Genomic DNA, 11,633 nt, shown 5'->3' on the forward strand with positions numbered 1-11,633 from the left:
ATAATAATTGTGGCTGCCATCACTACTATGGGGCCACTGGGATATCTGAAAATGGGGCATGCAAAAGAATAGGCAATAGTATAATTCGCAAAACATGTTTGCCATCCTCAGCTCCATGATAGATCACCTAGATCAAGCTACAGCAAAAGAATATTCTATACAGAAAATATGTGGCCATTAGGCAAACCACCCATTGATTTATTCAAACCAGGAATGGAGCCTACACAGAGATAAGGTATAATGGAAAGATTTCCACCACTTCTGTGTTGTTGACCTGCATGGGGTTTTGGCTGACAGTCACTGCAGATCACCAAACACTGACATGTGAACTAGGCTTATTTTGAAGGAATTAATGGTTCCTTAGTTAAAAAAAATTAGCCAAAAATTCTGAAGTACTTATAGCAGATGATAATGGAACAGGCTTTGTTCACATAGGTATATTTTATATCCATATTCACGTCCATAATATAAATGATCAGCAAGTTTTATCATCTAAAATGCTAGAAAATTGAGCTTAAGAAAATGAGTAGAGTCTTCTCAGTTTTTTGCACACAAACGTATTGATTCCATTTCGTGCATTGGGGACCGCAATTTGCGGTCCGCAATGCACGGGCATCGTCCGTCCGGTGGCCGGGACTGATCCACACCCATTCAACTTGAATGGGTCCGTGATCCGTCTGTTCCGCAAAAAAATAGAACGGAAGCTTGGATCGGAAATCCCACAGAAGCACTCCATAGTGGTTCCGTGGGGTTACATTCTGTGCTTCCGTTCCGCACCACACCGCATCTTCGGATTTGAGGACCCAAGTGAATGGGTCCGCATCCATGATGCGGAATGCACAAGGCCGGTGCCCCGTGTATTGCGGAACTGCCGTATGCGGCCCGCAATATAGCCACGTGTGCAAGAGGCCTTATTTAGTGGTTACTACTCACCTGGGTGGACATCTGTAGGAATGTCCTCTATACTCTGCTCATCACCCCTTACAATTGCCTCTGTAACATATATAATGTTCAGATCTTCACCCGGATTCACAAGCTGTGAAAGAAATATTGTAAAAGTCATCAGATGGTTGAAGTCATGTTGAAGGTTTATATGACCAGAAAACATCAGTAATTAGAATTACGACCAAAACTGACATGTATCCATAGTCAGAAAATTGTGAGACGATCCAGACATGTAATGTCTATGGTCAGCTGCAATCCTGCTATCTCCACCTTTCTCATTATACAAGGATAAAACTGTTACAGACAGTGGGCATAGATCAATCATGCCAACCAACTGGTTTAAATTTGGGCTTGTCATGAGGAACTTATCCTGGCAGTCCCCTGCTTTTCACCTTTTATTCCAACTACAGGGATCTGAAATTTGCTGCAGGGGAGCCACCAAGCTGATACCTCTTGGAATAGTCCCATTGTGGTTGGCAGCTGACCCATAGGGACACAAGTGCAAAGCACAGAGAGATCAGGAAAAGCTCATGGTTAATGGCAGGCGGAGACCAAGGCATTCTGGCATATATGGAGGTCAAGGCAGGCAGAGTTCATGCTAATCTAAAATCAGTCCAAAGGTCAGGGCAGGCAGCACAGGGTCAGAATGGTAAACAGGCACGAGTCAGGTCAGGCGGCAGAGATTCAGAATCCAGGAATCAGGCAGATGTCAGTACACAGACAGACAGATAATAGCACCTTTGCATGATCTACCAAGCTAGAGAAGCCTTGGGAAAGGTGCCTTAAGCATCCACAGGTTTCCAGCCATTGACTGGTGAAGAGTGGAGTACAGGTGCACTGGCCCTTTAAGAGCCAGGGTGCCTACGCACCTTATGGGTCAGGGAAGGAGGTCTGGCAGCCAGATGTTGGCTGCAGCTTCCAATGGGGACACAAAACTCCAATGGCCAGCCCTGTTACTGGGCGGCAGGAAAGGATCATCGCGGCTTGGCCACCTGACAGTGGTAGGGTGAGTGATGCAGTGCCCGTGTCCACCCCAGATGACGGGATGTCAGTAGACATGGACACCACTAGAGATGAGCGAATCGATGCTGACGAAGTTGAATTCCTTTAGAATTTCAGGAAAAATTAGATTCGCAACGAATGCGAATTTCCTCGCACTTCGTGGTAATGAATCGCATTTTTCCTAAAATGGTGGCTACACGTGTGAGGACTGAGGACATGGGGCAAGGAACTCTGGGAAGGCGGGATAACCTAAAATGACATGCCTGCATGCAGCCAATCACCAGCCAGCCAGCCCTGTGATGTCACAGCCCTATAAATACGTCAGCCATCTTACAGTCAGACATTTTCCAGCATTCTGAGTGCAGGGACAGACGTGTGAAGGCTCTAGTGACAGCAATCGGAAAAATGAATGTGGAAAAAAAAAAAAAAAAAAACGATTTATTAGTGAAGGGAAAGGATAGGGAGGAATCCTTTCACAGCATCTTAGTGCAGGGAGAGACGTCAGAAGGCGCTAGGGACATTGATAGGAAAGGGATTTACAAGTGCAGGGAACGATTATTTAGGGATCCAAATAGTCATTAGACAGCTCTGTCAATCAAGCTTTTTGTTATTGGGCTGCCAGTGTTATGTTGGAAAGCCTTTAGAGGCTTATATCTTAGTATCTTATTCAGTCCAACAAGAAAAATATAAACGCATTTCACTTCTGCAGTTATTTCTGTTAAAGGTGTATAGGGGCGTATTTCAGTAAAAAAAGAAAAACATATACGCACTGCACTGTTGCAGTTATTTCTGGTGAAAGCATATAGGGGCGTATTACAGTAAAAAAAAAATATATATATATATTTTTTATTTTATTTTTTTTCTCAGTGCATTTCTGCAGTTAATTCTGGTGATAGCGTATAGTGGCCTATTTCAGTCCAACAAGAAAAATTTATGCTCAGTTCACTTTTGCAGTTATTTCTGTTGAAATCGTATAGGGGCGTATTACAGTAAAAAAAGAAAAATATATACGCATTTCACTAGTGCACTTATATGTGGCAAAAGTGTTCAGTGACCTATTTCAGTACAGAAAGAAAAATCTATACGCACTTCACTGGTGCATTTATTTCTGGTAAAAGCATTTACTGGCCTATTTCAGTACAAAAAGAAAAATATATTCTCAGTTCACGTCTGCGGTTATATGTGTTGAAAGCGTGGCTGGGAGTCAGCAGTGGGAGGTCGGGAGCCAAACGTGCCCCGGGTAGAGCACCTGCTTCGCAGCAGGCTACTAGTGATGAGCGGCAGGGGCAATATTCGAATTCATGGTATTTCGCTAATATTTGTCATATATTCGTGAATTCAAGAATTTGCGAATATGGTCTTGATTGCGAAAATCAGCAATGTAATATGCGCGTAATACAGGCGTGGGTCACTATAGTAACATTTTTCAAGCTGGTAGAAGTTTCCTGAGACTGGAGAAAATGGATGGCACGGCCGAACATTACAATAGCTTTATATGCAGATAGAATGATCCAATATATTCGCGATTGCAAAATCGGCACTAATGATGTGAATATTTTGGCTCAATATGTGCAACTTCACATTTTAACAGGTCTGACTACATATTAGTGATTGGTGCACTATGTATTGTTGTGAATTTGTGACATCACAGCACTATGTCTGTAGCATGTATGTATGGACAGCAGAACCATCTACAGCTACACTATATCACTATCTAACCTACACTGACTATCCCCCACTAACTATCTGTATTTTATATATAAGCTAACTAACTAATTAACTAATTAACCTATCAGCTACACTATATCACTATCTAACCTACACTGACTATCTCCCACTAACTATCTGTAATATATATATATATATATATATATATATATATGCGCTAATTAACTATCTAACGTAATGACACAGGAAAGCACAGAGCACAGCAATGACACTGCTGTCTCTCTCAGATCTGCAAAATACTGCAGAAAATGGCTGCTGGGGAGGTTCTTCTATAGTAAGGGGTAGGCAACTTTCCTATTGGTTGCTAGGGATGCTGCTAAGCTCAGATAAAGACATTGCAAAGACATTCCCTGTAAAGGGAATTACAGCACAATACATTTGATTAGACATTTAGCAACAGCTTGAAGTGCCCACATACACTGCGTGCAGAATTATTAGGCAAATGAGTATTTTGACCACATCATCCTCTTTATGCATGTTGTCTTACTCCAAGCTGTATAGGCTCGAAAGCCTACTACCAATTAAGCATATTAGGTGATGTGCATCTCTGTAATGAGAAGAGGTGTGGTCTAATGACATCAACACCCTATATTAGGTGTGCATAATTATTAGGCAACTTCCTTTCCTTTGGCAAAATGGGTCAAAAGAAGGACTTGACAGGCTCAGAAAAGTCAAAAATAGTGAGATATCTTGCAGAGGGATGCAGCACTCTTAAAATTGCAAAGCTTCTGAAGCGTGATCATCGAACAATCAAGCGTTTTATTCAAAATAGTCAACAGGGTCGCAAGAAGCGTGTGGAAAAACCAAGGCGCAAAATAACTGCCCATGAACTGAGAAAAGTCAAGCGTGCAACTGCCAAGATGCCACTTGCCACCAGTTTGGCCATATTTCAGAGCTGCAACATCACTGGAGTGCCCAAAAGCACAAGGTGTGCAATAATCAGAGACATGGCCAAGGTAAGAAAGGCTGAAAGAAGACCACCACTGAACAAGACACACAAGCTGAAACGTCAAGACTGATTTTTCTAAGGTTTTATGGACTGATGAAATGAGAGTGAGTCTTGATGGGCCAGATGGATGGGCCCGTGGCTGGATTGGTAAAGGGCAGAGAGCTCCAGTCCGACTCAGACGCCAGCAAGGTGGAGGTGGAGTACTGGTTTGGGCTGGTATCATCAAAGATGAGCTTGTGGGGCCTTTTCGGGTTGAGGATGGAGTCAAGCTCAACTCCCAGTCCTACTGCCAGTTTCTGGAAGACACCTTCTTCAAGCAGTGGTACAGGAAGAAGTCTGCATCCTTCAAGAAAAACATGATTTTCATGCAGGACAATGCTCCATCACACACGTCCAAGTACTCCACAGCGTGGCTGGCAAGAAAGGGTATAAAAGAAGAAAATCTAATGACATGGCCTCCTTGTTCACCTGATCTGAACCCCATTGAGAACCTGTGGTCCATCATCAAATGTGAGATTTACAAGGAGGGAAAACAGTACACCTCTCTGAACAGTGTCTGGGAGGCTGTGGTTGCTGCTGCACGCAATGTTGATGGTGAACAGATCAAAACACTGACAGAATCCATGGATGGCAGGCTTTTGAGTGTCCTTGCAAAGAAAGGTGGCTATATTGGTCACTGATTTGTTTTTGTTTTGTTTTTGAATGTCAGAAATGTATATTTGTGAATGTTGAGATGTTATATTGGTTTCACTGGTAAAAATAAATAATTGAAATGGGTATATATTTGTTTTTTGTTAAGTTGCCTAATAATTATGCACAGTAATAGTCACCTGCACACACAGATATCCCCCTAAAATAGCTAAAACTAAAAACAAACTAAAAACTACTTCCAAAAATATTCAGCTTTGATATTAATGAGTTTTTTGGGTTCATTGAGAACATGGTTGTTGTTCAATAATAAAATTAATCCTCAAAAATACAACTTGCCTAATAATTCTGCACTCCCTGTAGAGCACACAGTGGGACACTGCATCAAGATGAATCAGGCGTGGATCAGCCAGGATTTCGACACACCAATGCCTGATGCATCAGACTAGATCATCCATGGTGCCACACCAACAATTTGACAAAAGAGACCAGTTTCTTCTGGCTACCTGCCTCAGCTACTATTCTGATGCTGTTACACACCTGATGCCACACATCTGATGCCAAATGCTCCTTTTTTCACCCACCATCTTCAGCGGGTACTGGTATTGCCACCAACCTCTACAGTATGTCACCTTGCCACTCTGTGGCCTCCTCCTGATGCTGCCACCTCCAGGCTCTGTCATTGTGCCACTCTGTGGTCTCCTCATGCCGCTGCCATCTCCACACTATGTCACCTTGCCACTCTGTGGTCTCCTTATGCTGCTGCCATCTCCACACTGTCACCTTGCCACTCTGTGGTCTCCTTATGCTGCTGCCATCTCCACACTATGTCAACTTGCCACTCTGTGGTCTCCTCATGCTGCTGCCATCTCCACACTATGTCACCTTGCCACTCTGTGGTCTCCTCATGCTGCTGCCATCTCCACACTATGTCACCTTGCCATTCTGTGGTCTCCTCATGCTCCTGCCAACTCCACACTATGTCATTTTGCCACTCTGTGGTATCCTGCTGCCATATCCACACTGTTACCTTGGCACTCTGGTATCCTGTTTCTGCCATATCCACACTATGTCACCTTGCCACTCTGTGGTATCCTGCTGCTGCTGCCATTATATCCACACTATGTCACCTTGCCGCTCTGTGGTATCCTGCTGCTGCCATATCCACACTATGTCACCTTGCCACTCTGTGGTCTCCGCCGCATCTGCCACCTCCAGACTCTATCATTGTGCCACTCTTTCAAAGTGGCGTTTTTCAGTAATATTGATAGGTGACTGAAAAACTCCTTTTGCTGTATGGACCGAATGACGTCGTGTGACGTCTGAAAGTGTGAAGAAAATATATATTATGAAACAACAAATATACAAAAAGTACATGAAAACAATTACAACCTCCTGATGCTGCCACCACCTCCAGACTCTATCATTGTGCCACTTGGTGGGTCCTCATAAGTGTTGAGCGCGAATATTCGAATCGCGAATTTTAATCGCGAATATCGCCACTTCAAGAATTCGCGATATTTAGACTATAGTGCTATATATTCGTATTCACGAATACTCTAATCGCAAATTTATTGCAAATTTTTTGCGAATATCGGCACTTAGCAACCAATAGGAAAGTTGCCTATAGGAGAAGTGTTGATCGCGAATTTTATTGCGAATTTTCCAATTGCCGATCTTCGCAATCAAGAAAATAATGACTGGAGATCACGAATTCTCAAATTTGCGAATATATGACGAATATTTGCCCAAATATTTGCGAAATATCGCAAATTTGAATATTGCCACTGCTGCTCATCACTGGTTCTCATACTGCCGCCCCCTCCAGACTGTGTCATTGTGCCACTCGGTGGCCTTCTCATACTGTTTCCAACTCCAGACTGTCATTGCGCCACTCGGTGACCTCCTCATACTGCTGCCACCTCTAGACCCTGTCATTGGGCCACTCTGTGGTCTCCTCATGCTGCTTCCACCTCACCATTATGTCATTGGTCCACTCTGTGGACTTCTTTTGCTGTTTCCACCCTCCCCACTTTACGACTGGTCCACTATTTTGGCTTTCGGCCTGGCTGAAATCATCATTTATTTGACCTGTTGATCTGTCAGAAGGAAAAATGAGACGCACAATGGATCCTGTCTGTGTAGCAGCTGTAAGGCCTGTATGGTCCCATCAGAATTGGTAGCCAAAAGCAGGAGTGGGTACAAAACACAGAAGACATGTAAAGATTCTATTTATGTGTCATCTCTGTTTTGGATCCACTACAGTTTTTTTTTTGGCATTAGCAATACTGATGGATTACTGACCAAATGCTGACTGAGTGAAGGCGGATGCTCCACAGACAGAATCCGTTGTTTGTGGGTTATTGTTCTGACGGATCAGAGGAAGGGTAAATTAATCAGTGACGTCAACAAAAAATTACTACCGACATCCTCTCCACTCTATCAGGGGGGGGGCTCTACTTGTATACGCGTTTAATAAAACAGGTTCTGTAGACATCTATGTGGGATCAGCTGACAACAGTGTGAAAGGAGTGCTCTTCTTCTTGGCGCTAACATCGACCTGTAAGGCTGAGTTCATACTTGAACTATTTGGTCAGTTTTGGCCCTGTGACTGCCCAAATAAGTGAAGTGTGCAGTGATTCTAAGAGTGATGCCTGTCATCTGCAGGTCATACGGACTCAAAGTATTATTTCACTAGCAAAGCAGACTCCCTATGCGTTTTACTGCAAGGCACAGTGTTCTACATCACTATAAAGGCTCTCTGTAGCCAGAAAATAGCTGTTTTTTATTGTAATTCGCCGCGAATATATAGAGAGCAAATCAAATTTTTCCCGCAAAATTTGGCGAACCGGCAAATCGAATTTTTTAAAAAAAATCGCTCATCTCTAAGCACCACCATAACAAAAACATGTTACATAAAACAAGACTGAACACGAGATCTTCACAGCCTTCTACAGATCATAGAGAACATTTTATGAGACCTTATCTCCATCTACCTGATCATCATCCCATGGGATATTGTGATGTTCTTCTGACCCATCATGTGGAAGAAGAGGACTGGGACATCTCTCTGGTGTTCTTCTCTCTTCCTTAACTATAGGAAACACATTCAGTGACTTAATTCATTCCTTACATACAGATAATGAGAGGACATGTGGATTTAGTCATGTCTATTACCTGGTGATGTGAGAGGCCAGTGATCCTCCATTATGATGTCCTTGTACAGATCTTTGTGTCCTTCTAAATACTCCCACTCCTCCATGGAGAAATAGACGGCGACATCCTGACACCTTATAGGAACCTGACAACACAATGATACAGTCATCACCCAGATCCCTTCATAGCGTTCCTGTATAATGTCCCAGCATTCCCAGCAGTGTCACCTCTCCAGTCAGCAGCTCAATCATCTTGTTGGCGAGTTCTAGGATCTTCTCTCTATTGATTTCCTCATGTATCAGGGGGTGAGGTGGAGACCCCATGATTGGGCTCAGGGTTCTTCCCCATCCTTCAGACACAGGGTCCTGACAGCGCCCACTAGAGGTCTTCTTCACTACTGTGTAGTCCTGGTTATGGAGAGACACAGTAATAAATATCACTCCATACATCTCCAGAGTCCCTCACCTCTCCAGTCATGTCCATCTGTTAGTAACATAGATAGGATGATGTAATGTGACATCATCAGAATCTCTCACCTCTCCAGTAAGCCGGAAGAGGATCTCTAGGGTGAGATTTATTATACTCTCCGCCATCTTGTCTCTGTCCCTATTCTTCCTTGACGGGTCAATCAGGAGAAGGATCTTATATAGAAGATATCCACTGAGCGGATCCTATATTGTAGGAACCTGAATGGAAAGGAGATGAGACAATGTCAAATCCTACAAAATCCCATGTAAAATACAATTACTGGAGATAATAAGAGGACACATCAGCAGTAAATAGACCCTGATAGTGGTCAATGTGTCTACATCTCAGGACTCCACAATAACGAGGTGTCGGTCCAGTCTTTGAGGTGTTCATACATACTGACATTATCTATGTAACCAACGTCGTCACTGCAGCGATGTGAAGAAACTGAAGGGATCCATGGAAGCATCAGCACAGGAATGGAGAGGGATTTAAAGGGGTTCTGCAGTTCTTTTTAACTGATTATCTATCCTCTGGATAGATCATCAGTATCTGATCAGTGGGGGTCCGACACCCAGGACCCCCCGATCATCTGTTTGAGAAGGCAGCATTGCTCCAGGAGCACCGCTGCCTTCAGTCTGTTTCCCTCAGGCCCAGTGACGTCATGACAAGTATCACTGGCTTGGGTGGGGCTAAACCCAATTTATGTGAACAGAGCCGAGCCCCGCCCAGGCCACTGATACAAGTCATGACGTCACTGGGCCTGAGGGAAACAGAGAGAAGGAGCCCCACTGGCTTCTCAAACAGATGATCTGGGGGAGTCCCGGGTGTCGGACCTCGCCTATCAGATGCTGATGATCTATCCAGAGGATAGATCAGTTAAAAAGAACTGCAGAACCTCTTTAACACACATTCAGCTGACACATTTTTTTGACTGCTGGGCAATCTAATCACATAAACCACGGCCCACATTTCCTATGTTGGGTGTGAATTCTGGCGTAATTGGCACCAAAATCTGCTGCATTTAGGACACATTTTGGCAGATCTCATCATATTTATGAAAAATGGCATTGCGGAAAATGCATGTGACAAGTTTTAAGAGGAGCACTTAAATTTTGGCACTAAATTTTGTCAAAAAGTAAACCAAAGGACAGGTGGTGTCAGGTTAGACAGGACAGTCAGCCCGGGCCACAGTGATCAGTCTGGCAGATCTTTTGGATTATTAAATCCGCCCCATTAAGTTTCTTCTGTGTAAATCTTAGGCCCCTTTCGGACCGTGTCCTGGGCGGAAATGATGCTCCGTGTGTGAGCGCGATTCCTCGTTCTGGAGACTGGTTATTTCGTAGAAGCGCATGTCACAGCATTATAAATCAGTATAATTCAGTAGATACGGGTAAGGCAGACACATAGCATTGTAAATCTGTATAATTCAGTATATACAGGTCAGTCAGAGACACACTGAATTATAAATCAGTATAATTTAGGGCTGCAACGATTAAATCAACGTTATCGATAATGAGATTTGTTGTTGACGAATTCCATTATCAAATAATCAGCTGATTCGTTGCTATGCGGGCGGTCAGGCGCTATGTCTGCGGGTCCCGTAAATCCCGCACCGCCGCAGTTAAAGGGAATCTATCACCTAGTTTTACCCTATAGAGCTGCGGACATGCACGGATATATCTCCGCTAGCATGTCCGCAATATACCTGTCCCATAGCTCTGTGTGGTTTTATTTAGTTTAAAAAATGACTTTATAGATATGTAAATTAGCCAAGTAAGGTGCCCAAGGTATAGTTGCTTATGGTGAAGGAGCCTATCCACACCCCCTGTGAAGGAGCCCAGCACCGCCTGCATCCAGGAATCTCCTCCTTGCTCACAAAGTTACAGTGCCGTAATCTCGCGATGCGCGAGCAAGCGCATGCACAGTGCCGGCAAAGTGTTCGTTCTCTTTGCTGGCATCAGCCTCAGTGAACGAACTGCGCTAGCTCGCGCATCACGAGATTACGGCACTGTAACTTTGTGAGCAAGGAGGACATTCCTGGATGCAGGCGGTGCTGGGCTCCTTCACAGGGGGTGTGGATAGGCTCCTTGACCATAAGCAACTATACCTTGGGCACCTTACTTGGCTAATTTACATATCTATAAAGTCATTTTTTAAACTAAATAAAACCACACAGAGCTATGGGACAGGTATATTGCGGACATGCTAGCGGAGATCTATCCCTGCATGTCCGCAGCTCTATAGGGTAAAACTAGGTGATAGATTCCCTTTAAGTCCCTGACCCCTGACTTTAAGTCCCACCCTCCTCTGACCCTCCGCTCACCAGTCAGGTGTTCTAACAAAAATCCTTACTTCGTGAAAATAGCTATACTCCACCCCCCCACGCGACCTGACGCGCTACGTCGTGCGTACGTTTATGGAGCCTAAGCCTGGGGGGTATGTGCAAAGCATTGCACCCTAGTGTCTGTAGTACAGATACGATGATGCATATGCTCTTCCCAGTCTGCACATACCCCCATGTGTATAGTAGGAATGTACATACTAGGGTATACAGACTAGTTTTATTATAATGTAAATAAGCCCTTCCCTCAATAAAATTAATCCCGTTTTTCCTATTGTATTTTTCTATAATTAATGTAATTTTTATAATTATCTAACTCCTAAAATTGTTTTAATATGGCCTTTGTACATAATTTTTCAAGTAAAATCATATAAACCCCTTTTTTTTGTCATT

The 11,633-nt window shown here is 43.6% G+C and overlaps 1 protein-coding gene across 4 annotated transcripts in view; it reads right to left on the reverse strand.

Moving 5' to 3' along the window:
• LOC121004481 (gastrula zinc finger protein XlCGF57.1-like) overlaps window positions 1-9,104 on the reverse strand; it is a 263,952-nt gene extending 254,848 nt beyond the window's left edge. For all 4 annotated transcript variants that reach the window (XM_040436727.1, XM_040436723.1, XM_040436725.1 and 1 more), the window contains exons 1-2: window positions 8,965-9,104; window positions 8,450-8,573 (exon numbers count right to left, since the gene is read on the reverse strand). In XM_040436727.1, coding sequence (XP_040292661.1) covers window positions 8,450-8,573; window positions 8,965-9,021 — 181 coding nt within the window. In that variant the 5' untranslated portion in view covers window positions 9,022-9,104. The remainder of the gene's footprint in view (window positions 1-8,449; window positions 8,574-8,964) is intronic.
• Between the last annotated feature and the right edge of the window lie 2,529 nt (window positions 9,105-11,633).

The sequence above is a fragment of the Bufo bufo genome, chromosome 6, assembly GCF_905171765.1.
Source record: "Bufo bufo chromosome 6, aBufBuf1.1, whole genome shotgun sequence".
Lineage (NCBI taxonomy): Eukaryota > Metazoa > Chordata > Amphibia > Anura > Bufonidae > Bufo > Bufo bufo.